Source organism: Acanthochromis polyacanthus, chromosome 6 (genome assembly GCF_021347895.1).
Source record: "Acanthochromis polyacanthus isolate Apoly-LR-REF ecotype Palm Island chromosome 6, KAUST_Apoly_ChrSc, whole genome shotgun sequence".
NCBI classification, from domain to species: Eukaryota; Metazoa; Chordata; class Actinopteri; family Pomacentridae; genus Acanthochromis; species Acanthochromis polyacanthus.
The window spans coordinates 8,736,102-8,754,226 of NC_067118.1; the positions used below are offsets into that span (position 1 = coordinate 8,736,102).

At 36.3% G+C, this 18,125-nt stretch overlaps 1 protein-coding gene across 2 annotated transcripts; it reads right to left on the reverse strand.

Moving 5' to 3' along the window:
- Nucleotides 1–203: 203 nt before the first annotated feature.
- ccnq (cyclin Q) lies at nucleotides 204–17,807 on the reverse strand. 2 transcript variants are annotated; one of them, XM_051950027.1, is made up of 6 exons: nucleotides 17,780–17,798; nucleotides 17,491–17,640; nucleotides 9,548–9,731; nucleotides 7,819–7,951; nucleotides 4,778–4,996; nucleotides 204–1,761 (listed from the first exon to the last, which is right to left on the reverse strand). In XM_051950027.1, the coding sequence occupies exons 2-6, from the start codon at nucleotides 17,636–17,638 to the stop codon at nucleotides 1,672–1,674; spliced, it is 774 nt and encodes a 257-aa protein (XP_051805987.1). In that variant the 5' UTR covers nucleotides 17,639–17,640; nucleotides 17,780–17,798; the 3' UTR covers nucleotides 204–1,671. The 2 variants fall into 2 exon arrangements, with proteins under 2 accessions (XP_051805987.1, XP_022076326.1); XM_022220634.2 differs by having other exon boundaries at nucleotides 17,491–17,807.
- Nucleotides 17,808–18,125: the final 318 nt, after the last annotated feature.

The following is an 18,125-nucleotide window of genomic DNA, read 5'->3' on the forward strand; positions in this document are numbered from 1 at the left end:
ATGTAATGATGAAACATCGTAGGTCGAGACATCGTAAACCGAGGACCCCTGTATAAGCAATTATTGTCCATATATTTACTTTAGAAAATTACAAATCGGATTGAAGTGCAGCTTTTCTTCATTCACATGTGGAAACCTAATTTAATATTCTGAACTGCTTCTTCTTTCTCTAAAGCTTTTCAGGGACCAGAAATCAGACAGCATTTCACAGTCCTTGGACTTTGCTTTTATTGTGAATGTCGATTTTTTTATGATATTTTTTAATCATAGCAAAACTGAGGCACAGCAGTTGAACTGTACATTTGGCTTTTAGATATAAAAATAAATCCTCTTTTCCATCTCGTTTCTTCAGTTACACACAAGAGAAAAATATTCCAAACAAACACAAAACTTAGGACACAATAACAAAAACACAACACTTTCTACCAACTTTGCAGATTTTAAATATGTAATGTATGTATATGTTAAAAGGCTCCATAGGTTCCAAACAGCTGTAGTTTTTAGAGGATGTTACTCAGACAGAAAGAAATATCAAATATCTTGGGGACTATTTAATACACACCTGATGCTCTGATGAGTATTTTGATTGTTTCTGTTCATAGTAATAAAGAAATGTGTCACACTGAGACTCTCTGGTGTGGATTTAATAGATTTTTCTGGAGCTCCGTGACTCTGAGGACTGAGATATATCCAGTTTAAACACACAGAATACATTATTTAGTCCATATTATCAAGTCATAGTTGGCTTTGGTCTTTTTATGAGGTTAAATTAGGAGAACAGCATAAAAAATAACACCAGAAGGATCCTAGAAACAGAGTAGGACAGTCTCATTGTAAAAAATTCACCATGCACATTAAAACTATATTGTCATTTTAGCAGCAGAGGAAGAACCCACATTTTTTTCTCATCCATTTGGTAAAAGCAAAATAACATCACCATCTTCAAATGAACTCAAGAAAGTCACTCATGCTGCTAAATATCCCGGCTACAATCATGAAATATTCACGCTTCATTTGATGAGATCATTAGGCCAATTAACACATTCACATGTAAATGTACATTTTAATGTAATATGCATCGTCAGGGTGAGCTGTGCTTCAGCATGAGGGATCTAACATGGTATCCAGTGTGGAAAATCCAATTGTCCTTGTTAATATGCAGATTTATGCAGCGAGGCGCTCTGGATTCTAATAAGACTTTAGCTTAACTACATGTTTATCACTGTCTAGTACTCTCCCAAAGCAGGAATGTGTCAGAATAATGCCATGAAATAACAACTGAGCTCACCATTCCCATGCATCTTTAATGGATTTGTTGGGGTTATTTATTGGATCTCCCCATTAAATCCTCACATCAGTATTTGTAGTTCCAACGTGTAAAGTGTGAGCTGATCACTGAAGGCTGGGATGTTTCTGGTGCTGTATTTCAGAGCACATCAGTATTCTGCAGTGCCGAGAGATCAGAGACCAGACGGCGAGAAACGTCTCCCCACGGAGGCAGGAATCGGTACTGCAGGTGTGGGTTTTTGTCACAGCTCACAGACTAACTGGGGCAAAGCAAAGTGTTCTTCTGCCTCACAAAAAAAAAAAACCCACACACACCTGAACCTTGACACTCGATTGCGCAGAATAACGCAGGACGGACGGCGACGTGTGCGGGTCTCGCGTCCTTCAGATACACTTGGCCTCCATGTCGTAGAGCTGCAGAAGGTCTGAGATCACAGCGTCGATGTCGGCTTTGGTCACGTCCTCACTCAGCACCTGCACACGCACGCACGCACACACGCACGCACACACGCACACACACACACACACACACACACACAACAGGCTTCAGCTGCACATCCGGCCTCAATAAAAAGTGGACATCAAAGGTCCACACGTCATTTCAAACTACTTACATTCTACCGCCTCAAGGACTGAAGCAGAAAACCGTCACAAATCCTGACTTTTCTCCATTTGCATTTGGACACGGTGACTTTTGAAATCAAAGCAGCGGCCAAAGAGACCTCATTTGCGGGATTGTTTGACAGTGAAAAACTATAACTGCAGCCACCCTGCAATTAACACTCAGAAGAGGTGTTTGTGCCTTTGAAGACCGGATGCAGCTGGATGGTTTGGTGCCAGTGTCACTTTAATAAAAGCTGCTGCACGGCGATGCTGTTTGTGGCACACCTATAGACCGAAGTGGAAACTGAAGATGCACTCGGGTACAATAAATGTCACACAGGACCTCGACATAAGGGCAGATTCTCCATTCAGGTGGCTTCTCTAACCATCTGAGCCTCAAAAAACTGCCTGTAGGTTTGAAAGGAACATTATAATGTAGAAAAATCACAAAAATGACACCAATTATTACAGCCAGGAACTTGAAAAGCAAAAATAAATAAATCTGATATTCGAGTTTCTAACAGTCCTTGTTTAATCCTACTCATCTGTGACATGCTCCTCAATTAAAAATAATAACCAAATAACTTAAATTCATGATATTTTTCAAGAAAATCCCTCTATTCCATATATCTTTTATCTTTATAATATGGAAAATGATCATAAACAATTCGATGATTGTGTCGTGTTATACACTAAATTAAAAATCATCATATTTCATTAAAATCTGTTCATGTCGTATTTAAAACAATTGCCAAAAATAAAATGTTTGCTCCATACAGATTCTGTAAAAAGCAAAAAATTCCATGCTTTTCTGCAAAGCTGAGAAGTTATTAGTGACTCAGCTGTGACCAACAATCACAGGCCAAAAATTGTGATTTTTCGGTTGAACTGCAGGCAGTGTTTACACAGAACAGATCGGAGAAAAGCACAGAAACAAATCAAAATGTAAATAGTAAACTATCTAGCATGTGTGGAGTCACCATAGTTCATATTATAAAGTAAAATAAACATGAGGTTGTCCTGTTTTCTCTTGCAGCTGCTGCAAAAAAAAAATTGTAAGTTTTTTTTTTTTTTTTTTAAATCAGATTTTTAACTTTTTCTGATTCACCAGCAGAGAGCAGACGGATCATTAAGACTGGAGCTTTCCAAATAAGGACTCTCCAGCCAAAAAACTATATTTAAAACACTGGTTGCTCATAACAGCATCCTGCTGATCAAGTCATGATATTTTAAGTGAAGTTCTAGAAGAATATAGAAAACAATCATAAACCGTTTGCTTGAAGGGGTCGTGTGACATTCATTAAATTAAAATCATCATATTTCATTAAAATCCGTTTGTCTTATTTTGAAAATTTGCCAAAAATAAAATGTTTGCTCCACACAGAAGCAAAAAATCCCATGCTTTTCTGCAAACTGGAGAAGTTATTAGTGACTCAGCTGTGACCAACAATCACATGCCAAAAATTATTCAATTTTTCGGTTGAACTGCAGGCAGTGTTTACCCAGAGCGGATCGGAGAAAAGTATAGAAACAAATCAAAAATGTAAATAGTAAAATATGTAGTATGTATGGAGTCACTGTTTTATTTCCAGTAATGATAACACATGTTGGCATTTGGAAAAATGTTGTACATGTTGATTTCTTTTTTTTTTTTAATTTCTGTAAAACAAAGAAATTCAACTTTCATTTCTTGTTATCTTTATGATTTATGACATAAAAATGTTGTCATACAGCAAAGAAGACATTTCTGAGTTCTCTACTTCTAGTCATGGTTGTGGTGTTTCTATAGAGGTGCAGGACTTTATAATGCGGCTAAAAATAAGCAAAAATAAGTAAAATATGTGACAGGAGCAAAAGAACAAAAATAGTTCAGAGGGTTGATTAAAGCTCCACATTTCCTTTCTTTCCTCTAAACTCTGTCTTTCTGGCTGCAAAACCTGCTGTATTTCCCATTAATGTTGCTTTTGTTTCCTGCAGGGATGAGAGAGAGAAACTAACAACATAAAGCTATGCACGTCCTCACACATGTAAACAAAGCAGCGCATGCGGATGAATATGCCATTAATTAGGTTAGACAGCAAGAAGTTGTCCCAGATGGAAATCGCTAATGCAGTTAGCGAGATGTCTGTTCCGAGCTGCTAATTTCTGATGTTTCCTTCCAGTCAGACTCAAAAATAAATGACTGAAATGATTCAGGCAACAACATTCTTAAAAGCTGTTTCTCTGCTGTTCTGGGTGATGTTTTGGGACAAATATTTTTGCTGAAATATGGAAAAAACCTTTCCTAAATAGCTTCTCATAACTGGAAACACTGTAGCTTGTGTGTTCTTGTCAACTAAGTAAGACTGCCAGCGTGAATTTTAGGGGAAATTGAGCAGGATGTGTGTTCAGACATGAAGTCAGCATCTTTGGTTGCTGTCAGATTAACAGAAAGAGGTGCATGCAGCGCTGCAAAGACCTACAGAGCCACGACAGAAGCAGTTTTCAGGTGCATTTTGTCTTCAGGATTACTGGCCCACTGTTTTTGTCTGCCAATAACGCTTTTTATTTACTGCAATAACAGAACTGTGGGTAAATTATCCTCCAAGTCATACCTGTACATACACTCAACAAAAATATAAACACAACAATTTTGTTTTTGCTCCCATTTTTTATGAGATGAACTCAAAGATCTAAAACTTTTTCCACATACACAATATCACCATTTCTCTCAAATATTGTTCATAAATCTGTCTAAATGTGTGATAGTGAGCACTTCTCCTTTGCTGAGATAATCCATCCCACCTCACAGGTGTGCCATATTTGCTAACATGTTTGTCACATTTTCCGTTCATCTCAGCGATCTCGCCTCCCTTCCTAACCTCCCAGTCGCACACTTTCCGCTCACCTGCCACCACTCTTTCTCTCCGACGGCGAGCTCCACTCCGTAGCTGTTCAGAGCCAGGTACAGGGTTGCTATGGCGATGTGTTGGGGGGTGTGGCGGATGCACATGGCTCCGTGGTAACAGTCTCTCAGCAACGCCCAGGAAGTCTCAGCCACGGGGGTTCGAGACCACGCGTGTCGGTTGACCAGCGACTTCACGGACAGCAGGTAGTGGAGTAAATACTGGAGAGACAAGACGTCCAAACATTACAACAACCACCTCTGATTTAATAGAAACGTCATTATCAAAAATTAGAGATATTTAAAATGTTATCTGTGAAATTTTAGCTTGCTGCATCAAATACTTTCCAAGATTTATATATATATGTGTGTGTATTTTTTTTAATTGCCCGTCCTTCCACTTTCTGCAGGTGTTTTTGCACGCTGAAATTTAATGTTGTTTAAACAACAATATCTCAGGAATTGTTACAGATGAAACCCTAAAATTTTCACTAGAATTTTTCATCCGGTCATTGATTCAGAATCTGTAATATTGGACAAGTTGATCGAATAACATCTGATTATGAGTGAGTTGAAATATACACAAAAATCAAAGCTGTCATGAAAAGTTCCATCTTTGAACTCATATTAACGAAAGAAAATGATATTATCTAAATGAGCTAGTGATATTTTCTGAACCATATGTAGCTGCATTTCACAGTAATAAAAACCAAACACATAGAATGCCAGTAACATAAATACTTGGGCACAAAATTAGGAAAAAAAATTCCATTGAACTTTCATAACTGATTGAGCAGGTTTGACAAGTTGAACCACAAAAACTAAGGACGTCCGATATTGGCTTTTTGGCCAATAACCGTCCCACTCTCGATTTTCGATACCGATGTATGTGGGCCATTGAACTAATTTTAGGTTAAATAATTCCACATATCTCCTGTCATGGAATTAACACATCATGTCTAATTTTATTGTGATGCATTCTCAAATGCAACAAGGCTTTCAAATGTAAACATTGTCTGTGCAAAATAAGAAAATTACTTCAACTTAAGTTATGGAAAAAACAAAACATTTATGCCTTTTTTTATTGTCTCAAACAACAGTTCACTCTCCTCCTCTCATACACCCATGATCACAGATTATTTGATCTGTCTGTCCATTATTGCGGATCAATGACACAATGAGAAATAACAGTAAAAAATTCAGCCTTTTATCTTTAATAGTTTTTGAGATATTGTTGTTCAAACAGCCTCAAATTTCAATGTGCTAAAACAACTGATAAAAGTGGGTTGACGGGCAATTTCAACTAAATTTTTATCTGGAGAAGTGTTTGATGTATGCACTTAAAAACTGCAAATACAGGGTGGGGAAGCAAAAATGTCCTATTGACAAATTTGAATGTCCTTCCCAAACGGTGAGGGTAATCAAAACAATACTTAAAATCAAAGTTCCTTACCTTTAACCAATCTTTTAAGTATTGGTCAGACCTTGGTGCATTGTGAAGTGAGCAAGCAACAAGCAAAACGCAGTAGAGTTTGTGATCTCCTGGATGGCCAAATCCCTCAGAAGGACATTGCCAAGATTGTTGGCATCAGTGAGAGGACCATTCGCCGCATCCAGCATGCCAGACAATCCAGTTTGGGCACCAAGACATCTCCAGATGGTCCTGGGAGTCTTGGGCTCAGATGGCAATAAGATGCCCCCCTACTTCTTCAAGCCAGATCAGAAAATTGTGTACTACAAAGTTCTGAGATACACCGTTTTGCCCTGGCTGAAGGCCACCTACCCTGACAAAAACTATGTGTGGCAGCAAGATGGGGCTCCTGCTCACACATCAATCAAGGCCCAAAAGTTCTGTGAGTAGAATATGGAGAACTTCTGGCCCAAAGGCATTTGGCCCCCGAGCTCACCTGATCTAAACCTCCTGGATTTCTTCTGATGGGGTGCCATTGAGTTGAGGACTAATGCCACCCCTCATGCCAATATGGATTTACTGAAGGCTGCAATCTCCAGGGAATGGGAGGCCTACCCCAGGGAGGATATCAGGAGGGCCTGTGCCTCTTTCAGAGGCTGTATCGAGGCCTTCGTCATGGCTGATGGAAGACAGATTGAATAAACATGTTCTAAAAGCTTTAAATTTGTGTTCTTCAAGAAATCAGTTCAAAATTCCAAAGAATAAAAAAGTTATACCCATTTATAGCTGTTTTTACTTGACAGGACATTTTTGCTTCCCCACCCTGTACCTTTAAGAAAATCCAGATTTTATCTGATAAAAATTTCAAGCAAATCAGACATGGTCAAGAAGACATAGTTTCTTTTTTTTTTTAAAAAGTAACTACATTACTTGTTAACATTAAATGCTTGATCACAAAAATGAAAAATCCCAAAAACATTTTTGGTGAATTTTCATAACTGATTGAACAGGTTTGGTAAGTTGCTGTAAATATTCTGAATCAACGCGATGATGAACAACAGTGAAAATTTCAGAAATAGTGGGGAAAAACCCTGCTGAAAGCGAATCAATGCACAGTTTTAAAAAATACAAATCTTGGAAAGTATTCGATATATCATCTAAAATTACACAAATATTTTTTTAGAAATATCTGTATTTTATGTCATTAAAATTTCAGGCAATCAGAGGTTGGTCGAGCGAAAATATTATGATTGCAAAAATGAAAAATTAAATTCCAGGTTGTTCTAAAACTGTGAAAACAGATAGAGCGAGCCATTATGCATCTGTGTTATTTAGATTACACAAGGTCCATTACAAGTACATGAAGTAATTTTGAAGGACTTGCAGCTTGAACACTGCATGCAATTGTCAAGTAATGAAACACAGAATAATGGATAAAGGTATGAGGTCAGCTGAGGAAAGGGAAGCAGCATTTTTCTGCTACCAACTGAAAACACTGCTTCAACCCAGATCGTGCAGCAGCTGCACACACAAACACAGCGGGACAACCGGGACGACAGCAGACGGTAACCGAGGCCGACAGGGAGGCTGGACGCTGAACAGTCAGGACAGCGGCCCGCTCAGAGACACCTACCTGGTGAGGGTGTTCGAAGGAGACGTGGAAGTTGAGCTGTCGCAGGATGAGGAGCTCACACTGCACCACGCTGTCCCTCAGCTCCCAGAACTCCTTGTCACATTCCAGAGGAGCGCTGCCGCTGTTGAAGTACCTGCCAGCAGAAGGAGAGGTTTAACAGCAGAACGACAACAACAAAGAGCAAAAAATACTAAATAAATGCAGGAATGGCAGCAGCTTAAGATTATTCTGATTAATGGTTAATCTGCCAGTTCATTTATCGATTAACCCTCGGATATCAAAGATGTTTCTGGCCATTTTTTTTTGTCACAGAAGGAGGCAGAGAACACCATCAGAGAGCCCACTCACCCTGACATAAACTGTTCACAGCCCTGTAGAGTAAAACCACCAGACACAAGAACAGCTTCTGCTGAACGGCTGAGCCATTCTCAGCTAAAATACGGCTGACTTTTTATTTTTGCACTAAGAACAACATTCTCTGCTTTTTGCACTGTACTCTCATCCTAGCAGTTATCACTTTGCCCTACTGTGTTTAAATATACTACCTTTGAAAAGTCTGGGGTCTAGAATAGTCATTTACTACATTAACAATGTCTAGACTATTTCTGATTCATTTAATGTTATCTTCATTGAAAAAAAAATGATTTTTTTTTCAGAGATAGTAGTGCACATCGAGTTGAAACGCAAGTGTTTTGTTTAGAACCAGACATTTTATTTAAACCAGTGAAATGATTAAATATTATGACCATTAAATGATCCTTTTAGTTAGGTAAGTAGTCTGCCGAATATTTTTTTGACTATAAAATGAATTATTTGAACTAGAAAATGTCAGAAAATGACTTAAAAGAAGTGGCATTACAATTTTCTAAGGCCCAAGTTGACATATTCAGATGAAGAGTTTAGTTTGAAATGTTCAGTTTTCTCTCATAGACAAGTTCATTTACAAGAACCCAACTAATAAACCCATCAGCTAATATTTATGTGTAACAGACAAACTGGAATCATTTTAATGTTGTCTGATATGTGCTACTATAACAGATATATTGATTGTCCTGACCCCAGTAGTAGAACTTTTAAATTGGTCAAATAAAACAACATTTGTGTTACCAAATACATAAACTGTTTTTTCTTATTTTGTACTTCATTTGTGTAACTTTTACAGTCATGAAGTAAGTAAATTAATTATTATGGTACCCTAAAACCCTTGAGCAGATTTGTTATCTTTTCTAAAAACAAAAATCACCAAAATGACGCCACCTGTCAAAGACGGAAACTGTTAAAACAGAAAGAACCATTAGATTCTCAAAGAACTACTCATGCATGACGTGTGGTTTCGTCAGGAAAATTAACCAAATCTAAGCTTAGAATTTTAATATCTTATCAGAAAATCACATTATTTTGTACGTTTTATCTTAAATTGTGACTAACAGTCATTTGTAACTTTGGACGACATTCCCTGGACTCCACGTGTGATGAGCAGTTAGATCAGAAAAATGAATCAAACATAAGTCACTTTGTTCTACATTTAATATTTGCTAAAAACAAACTGTTTGCTCTAGACAAATCCAGTAAAAAGGTAAAAATTTTGCACTCCTTGACGCAACAATAAAGCCATTCATGACTCAACTATGAGTAATGATAATACTGGAAAAACTCAGGGACGAACTGATTTTTTTCTTTCCTTACAGATTGATTTAAGGTTTTCCTATCCATTCTTCACATAATTTACCTGTGGCTCACGTTGATGATGTCCCGGGTCCTGATGTGCTGCTCCTCCACCTTCCCAGCCAGGTAAAGGCAGCTCATGGCCACCAGGTAGGGCTCGTACGCCTGGACGCTGACTCGCTCGAAGAAGCGATGATACAATACGCAGGCTGTGGCGACGGGCACCGAGCGCATCCCGAGCTTCACTCCTAAACAGCAGAGGAGGTTTTAATCATGTCCCATAAATCTGTTTCCACAAACTCACGTATTTCTATTTGCTGTAACGCTGATTATTTGACCAGGATTGAATCACCAGTTAATGTGCACGAATTCAGAGCACTTAAAATGTGGATTTCTAACTTTTAATTCTAACCAAAGCCTTCTTCCACCCAAATATAAAACAGTGAACCATTTCTCCACAAGCAAAACCCTAAATTTAATGTCAGACCTTGATGATTAACAACAAACACGTATTACATTCATTTAAATGTCTCTCTGTTTGAGAATGAAAATAACACTTCAGAGTAAAGGATGGGAAGTCTTTTTTAAGTTCCATCATGTATCTTATGACTATGGAAGTTCATTTCAACCCAAAAAGGGGGGAAATGACATAAAAATACAAATATACCAAATAAGTTACACATACTGAGTCAAAATAAACTCAATAAAAGTTATTCAAAATGGAATCTTTAACTTACAAAGTAAATTTATGATAGCAAGTCATAATTTTGCCATAAAGCAAAACCAACTTTTTATTAGCCTAGCTTAGCTAGACTTTGTATTCCCGTTATAAGGGATATACGGAATACGGTCTAGCCCTCCTCCATTGACACATTTTGACAGGTTGTCAAGCTCCGAGCAGATCAGACCGAACCAATCAGAGCACCAGAGGCGGGAGTTAACGATGCGTCATCTTCAGGGCCGAGATTACCCATCTAACACCTGTGCACCTCCCGCATACAAACGAAATGGCGACCGCAACAGAGCGAGGTTTCTTTTTTTTTTATTTTTTTTTTTTATTGACAATATATACATACAATATACATAAACTCTCGTAGGGAGGCAAAGTTTGTAACATTTTTTACAATATGTCTTAACATAAAGAAATAGAAAAAAAAAGTGCAAGGTAAATGTCTTTACAAGGCATATGTCTCATTTACAAATATATATTTTTTTACAAGGGTACATAAGCAGTTATTGTATTACAAATCTTTTCAATTGTTTCATATTTATTTCTCAATAAGGACAAGGAATTGTAAAAAGATCGGATTTCAGCTTTAAATATATTGATTGAGGGTGTTTTATTTTGCCATTTGACTTTGTGTATGTGATATTTTCCCATAATAATTACAATATTACATAACTCAAGAACATTTTTTTTCACATTTTCTATACCATACATTACTTCCTCCATTTTTAACTGTGTCATTTTGTCTATTTCAGTCCATTTTGATACTTCAGTCCAAAAATGTTTTGTTATTTTGCAATGGAAAAATAAATGTTCTATTGTTTCTTCTTCCTCCGAGCAGAAAACACATGGCTCTACCTCAAATCCAAATCTTTTATTTAACATTACTGCAACTGGATAATAGTTATTTATAATTTTGAATTGCATTTCTTTTATTTTAGGTGGGATCGGCCATTTCATATATTTATTTAATTTAGTTCTTTCCATTAATTTGCCTTCCTTTGTGTATTTTTTGATTGTTGCATCATATCTATGAAATAATTTGTTTTTTAACAATTTTTTTAATTTTAGGTTATTACACTTTTTATCATTTAGTGGCAATTGATCTAAACATAATTTAGGGAGAGATATTGTAATTTTGTTTGGGTGCTGTAGATACATTTGAATTAAATTAAGCAGGGCAATTGGAATTGCTCTGCACACTTCATTGTATTCTCTAACTGAAGTTTCAACATTAAACTTTTTAATAAAGTCTGCAAAACATAACAAGTGCCCTTGGTCATTTAAAATATCAGCTATATGAACAATTCCTTTATCGTACCAGTTTTGAATAAATAAGGATTTCCGATTGATGGTTACGACTCTGTTGTTCCACAAGGTGGAGCCATGAGGAGTAAAATTTTGGGCGAATGCAATTTTCCAGTAGTTCAGAACTTGTTTATGATATTCTGATAATTTTAGAGGCAGTTTTGTTATTTCAAAATCACATCTTAATAAAAAATCCAGTCCACCTACTTGATTAAAGATCATTTTAGGGATCTGGAACCACAATAATGTAGGGTTAGCCAGATAAGATTTAATCCAATTTAATCTGAACATTCCAACCATTGATTCAAAATCTATAGTTTTTAGACCTCCCTTATCATAGTCTTTTATCCTATTTTCTTTTCTAATGTAATGCGTTTTATTGCGCCAAATAAACTTATAAAGCCTTGTGTTTATTTTTCTAATATTTAGAGGACTAATATACAGGGAGTAACTCCGATAGACCAGTTTAGATACACCTTCAGATTTTGATAGAAGGTTTCTCCCAAATATGGTCAAGTCTCTTGTCAACCAATTGTTAAGACTTTTAGTAACCATCTCTATTTTTCCATCAAAATTTATAGCTTCTCTTGTTTTCACATTATTGGATAAATTAATTCCTAAATATTTTATTTCTTTCTTAACAGGAATTTTTTCCAGTTTAAGGTCAGAACATTCATAATTTGGCAACAGTTCACACTTTTTTAAATTTAAACACAAGCCTGATGCCTGGGAGAATTTGGATATTATATCCAATGATTTCTTAAGAGATGATTTATCATTTAGGAAAAGTATTGTATCATCTGCGAATTGACTTAATTTAAATTCTATATTGTTAATTGTTATGCCTATTACGTCGCTATCTATTATTGAGTAAGCCATTAGTTGGGTACAAAGTATGAATAATTTAGGTGAAATCGGACATCCTTGGCGAATTCCACATGAGACGTTAATTCTTGGTGTGAGACCATTTTGTACGGAAATATAACTATAGATATCATTATAGAATATTCGAATTATTTGACAGAACTTTTCTCCAAACCCCATTAATTGTAATGACTCCAGCAGAAATTCATGTTCGATTGAATCAAAGGCCTTAAAAAAGTCCATAAATAATATAAGATGTTCAGAATCAGGAGGGGATTTATAGTCTAACATATCAAGAATAAGTCTAACGTTGTTCTGTATATATCTACCTTTAATAAAAGCAGATTGATAATCCCCTATTAAAGAATTTAGGACACTTTTTATTCTATTTGCATATACCAATGCAATTAATTTATAATCATTACAAAGTAACGTTATAGGTCTCCAATTATCTAGTTTTTCAGTGTCCTTGTTTGGCTTGGGCAAGAGAGTTATTAGGCCAGTTTTCATTGTTGGTGATAGTTGCCCATTGTTTATCACATCTAAATAAGCATTAAATAGAAGATTTTTAATGTTCGGCCAAAACGTTTTGTAAAATTCGATTGTTAACCCATCTATTCCAGGTGATTTCCCATTTTTCATTTGTTTTAAAGCTATTTCCACTTCCGATATTCTAATCTCATCATCAAGCTTCTGTCTATCTCCATCTGATATTGTGTTTATTTTACTCTTGCTTTGAAGTAGATTTATGAATTGATCACTTTTATTTTTCTGAAATTTACTTTTGTACAGTTCACTATAAAATGTTGTTACCTCTTCCATTATTTTAACAGGGTCTTCGATCTTATTATCATCGATTTTTAGTTTATTTATGGTCTTTTTTGTTTGTCTTCTTTTTTCAAGGTTGTGAAAGTATGTTGAATTTTTTTCCCCTTCCTCAATCCATTTAGCTTTAGATCTTACATACGCCCCTTGTGCTTTTTTTAAATACATTTCATCCAATTGATCTTGAAGATTTTGCATTATTTCTTTTTCTTCAGTAGTAAGATCTGATTTTTCACATAAAATATTCATTTTGTCTATTATTTCTTTCTGTAATTTTTTACGATTCTCTGCAATTTTTTTGCCTGTTGCAATCGCTTCTTGTTTTATTTGGAATTTGAACCATTCCCATTTACTGGCATTTGACATTTCCATCACAGCAATTTCTTCTTCTAACTTAATAACTTGATCACAAAATTCTTTGTTCAATAACAATGAGTTGTTAAATTTCCAAGTATTACTAAACTTATGTTTTTTCTCCCCCAATTTTAAACAGATTTGTATCTCACAGTGGTCAGTCAGGGGAGAAAGTTGAATATCACAGTTAGTCACCGAGGATGTTAGGTTTTGAGATATTAGCCAGTAGTCCAGCCTGGAGCATAAGTTAGAGTCAGCTGGACTTATCCATGTAAATGTACTAATGCCAAGGTTCTTAAATCTCCAATAATCAATTAAATTATTGTCCGTACAAAAACTATGAATTGTTTCATCATAAACATGTTTTATCTTTGGAGGTTTTCTGTCCAGCCATGAGTCAGGAGCTATATTGAAGTCCCCTCCTATTAATAGTTTGTCGGTATCATATGTTATCATCCATTCTCCCAAGCATCGACTTAATTTGCTTAATAGATTCCTGTTTAACGATTTATTGTTATATCCATATATATTAACCAGTATAATTTTGCTGTTTTGTATTTCTACGCTGACCATCAACCAGTGCCCTTCCAAGTCAGATTTATATTCAATAATATTACCGTTAAATTTATGAAATAAGATCATTACTCCTGCTGAGTGAGACGTACCATGTGAATACAAAATGTTTTCACCCCACTGTTGTTTCCAAAATTTTTCATCTTCCTTATTTGAATGTGTTTCTTGCAAAAAAATTATATTTCCTTTGGTCTCCTTGCAAAACAAAAACAATGCCTTACGCTTTACACTATTTTTCAAACCTCGAACATTCAATGAACTTACAAAAATAGACATTAAATTGAAAACGAGTCGCTTATAAAAAGTACTAAGAGGATTAATACGAGAAATAGCAGGAATGAACTTTTTGTCCATGAATACAAATTACTCAATTCTCAGTTACAGATCCCAACAAGATCCCAAAAAAAAAAAAAAAAAAAAAAAGAAATAAACAATCACTTTGGCCACTAAATTATTGTATTTACTTGGATCTATTCTCCATATATACCAAGGTAGTTAAAGTTTGTTACCCTTTTCTTCAAATTATAAGGAGCAAATAACTTAAAAGGGCCATTATTCATATATTTTTAATTCTTAAATATTATATTCAACTTACTTTTTGATCAGTTATGACTCTTTTTTTTTTTTTTCCTTTTTTCACCTTTCCCTTCCTTTTTTTTATTCTTTTTTTTTTTTTTATTGACGACCTAATTTTGTGTTTTATGAACATGTGGAATCCTGAAATCTCAATTATTATTATTTTTTTAATAACAACCCAAAGAACCCAAAGAGGCCAGATGGCTATCAAAAGTTACTTAAATGGTCCCATTTATCCTCCGGGCCCTATCTTGAGCACCCATGTTTTCTATTTTTGTACCTTCTTTATCCAATACGTTTTCCATCGATTATGGCGTAGCCCTCCTTTAAGAAGGCTCTTTTTCCTCTTCTTCTGGCCTCTTCCACCTTTGGCCACAGCTTTGCCCGGACTTCCCTATCTTGTTTGGAGAAGTCTTCTTTAAACTGTATGTTCATCTCTTTACACACTCGTGCCTCTTTGGAGTGTCTCCAGATCTTGTCCCTCGTTGTCCTCATTCCGAATTGGATGATTATTGGTCGTGGCATTTTGTTTGTAGCAGCATCGTTTTTCACTCCAAGTCGATGTACAGAGTCCACAGTATCCCGAAGCTTTTCCACTGACACAGGAATTACTCTTGTGAGAATGCCAATAACTCGATCCCTCGTGTTTTCATTCTCTGATTCTGGCAATCCAATCAATCTGAGATTCCAGCGTCTTCGATAGCGTGCACTTTCCAAACTCATCTCTCTTAATTCAGCATTTTCTTTTTTCAATGACTGAACCTCTGCCTTCAGTTGATCCACTTTTTCCTTGTTTTCCTCTGATGACTTTTCATATATTGCCATTCTTGTTTCAAAATGCTCAAATTTTGACACAAGCATATCCATTCGTTGATCCATTCGTTTTGATAGTGCTTCAATAGCTTCGAGCACACATTCATTACCACTATTGTTTGACCCTGCTTTTCTTTTAAGTTTTTTGGGCATGGGACTATTTACCGGAGTGTTCTCTCTTTCGCTTTCCCCTCCAGTTGTCTCCATCTCCGACTGCATTGTGTCTTTCTCTTCCTCAGGGCCAGGTAAGCATGGTCCGGGATGCTAGCCGTTAACTTCAAGTTAGCCATTTCTTCAATATCCAAATAAACACTTTTCCTTTTCTTTATTCTATATAAAATGAATCAAATGGGTTACGTGGTGACTTTATTTACCAGTTTGGGATAACTGTAACTTCCTTCTTCAAATTTGTGGACTTAAATTCAGTTGTTGGGTCGGACCCTGCAGTTTCACGTCTGCTCACACCGCCATTCCCCCCCCCCCCCCCCCCCCCCCCCCCCCCCCCGTACGGCGAAGGAAGCTGTTAAAACTACAAAATATCATGGCGGAAAGGCAGTTGTTAGGTCGCTTAGTGATTGCGTCACACATGCGTTACGCTGATTGGCTCTCTCCAATTCAAGCTGTGATCGGTAGTCCCGCCTCTGGGCTAGATTTGGTTCAATGGAGCAGTTCCAGACTGACTTTATGTGTATTTGTAATACACAATATAAAGGCTGTCTGGTCCCCACGCAAACTTTTTATAGCTACATAAAAATATCTTTGTAACACATAAAATATATTTTTGTTCCTGGCATTAAGGGCTTCCATAGAATTTAATTTATCTTGAAATAATCAAAACATTGTCGAAGTTAGCTTGTGATCCCAAACTAAACTTAAATTCTGTCTTTTTTCCCCAGATATTAATGTTGTAAAATCACAGAAGATCTTTTAATGTTGTATAAAACCTACTTTTAAACTTTAATTCCACTTGCAGAAATGCAAATAAAAGAACATTTCACTGCTTTGTTTTGCACGTAGACCTCATTAGACCAGGTCCAGATCTGTATAAAGTACACATAATTTCATTTTTTGATTTTGTTTTTTTTTGCATTTTTACAAATAAAAGGTACGCTAAATAAAGGTTTCACACAACAGACAGTGTTTTAAAGAGTCTTTAGTCTCTGCAAACCAGTCTAGTCTAGATTTGACCACCCAATATATAGTGATTTAGATCTGGATCTAATCTAATGTGGTCCACATGGGCAAAAAGCATTCAAGTTTCCTCTTTTTTCGCATCTTCACAAATAATCTCTAATCAGAAACTGTACTTTAAAAAATCTTCAGCTCCTCTGTCACAATCCAGTAGAAATTTGCATCATTTTTTGTTGCTGTTTTTTGCATTTACACAAACTAAGAGTCTTTAGTTTATGTAGGACAAACTAGTTTAGATCTCACTACCCTATGTACCATGGGTTTGGGATCTGGACCTAATCTAAAGTGGCTTAGATGTGCAACAAACAGAGACATCTCCATTTTTACGCCTATTTACCCCTAGAATGAAGGTTTTACTCATTGTAAAGTAGGTTTGAGACTAAATCAAGGGTTTACAGAAATGTTTAATTTGGTTTCACATCATGAAAATGTGGCAAAAAATGACAGCCAGTCACTCAATGCTGCAAGTTTACTTCCTGTGTGTTCCTGGACCGTGTTTTTATGTTACCATAGAGTATTTTTGTGTTATCATACAGTGTTTTGTGCTACCATGCAGGATTTTGTGCTACCATACAGTATTTTTTCTGTTATCATGCAGTGTTTTTGTGATACCATAGTGTTTTTGTGCTACTATACAGTATTTTTGTGTTATCATGCAGTGTTTTTGTGATACCATACAGTGTTTTGTATTACCATACAGTGTTTTGTGTCACCATACAGTGTTTTTGTGTTACCACGCAGTATTTTTGTTTTATCATACTCTGTTTCTGTGTTACCTGTTTCCATGATGAAGCGACAGACGCGAAAGTGTGTTTTCATGTCCCGGCCGAGGTCAGTTTCTGGCTCCCCGCCGGAGTCTCTCCTGGCCGCCAGTCGCAGCGCTCCGACCGGGACAGCAGATAGTCTAGAGGACGGACCCTCCATGTCTGCTGGACCACAGGAAGAAGAAATAATTAACGTCTATAAATGACGAACTGAAGACAAGTGAAGCTAAAGAAGGGTTAGGTTTCTAATTTAGAAAACAAAATAAATACAGAAGGTGCAGGACATTTCTGTTAGACGGACATTTTAACCAGCTACACAGCAGACGCGCATGTTTCCGGGAAACGGAAGCTGCCGGACCAAATACAGTGAGACTCCCAGTTAGCAATTTCAAAATAAAAATCTTTTGCCAATATATTTTAAAGATCGACGTTGATTATTGTGCTTACGGCAAATGGAACGTCCGTGTAAATATTCGTAAACATTCACATCTTCAAATACCGATCTGACTGTTCCTTTTTATGAAAAACATACAAACAAACCAACAAAACCCTACATACAATCAAGGAATGATTTTTTTACACGAGTGGTACATTTTTTAAAAATTAATATTACCATTTTTGAAATCATAACATTCCGAGATGTGTCA

Coding starts and splice junctions, on each gene's coding strand:
- ccnq (XM_022220634.2), bottom strand. CDS start 17,638: ATGGAGGGTCCGTCCTCTAGACTATCTGCTGTCCCGGTCGGAGCGCTG. Junction 9,732..17,490: donor TCGCTTCATCATGGAAACAG/GTAACACAGAAA, acceptor TCTGCTGTTTAG/GAGTGAAGCTCGGGATGCGC. Junction 4,997..7,818: donor CCTTCGAACACCCTCACCAG/GTAGGTGTCTCT, acceptor TTGTCTCTCCAG/TATTTACTCCACTACCTGCT.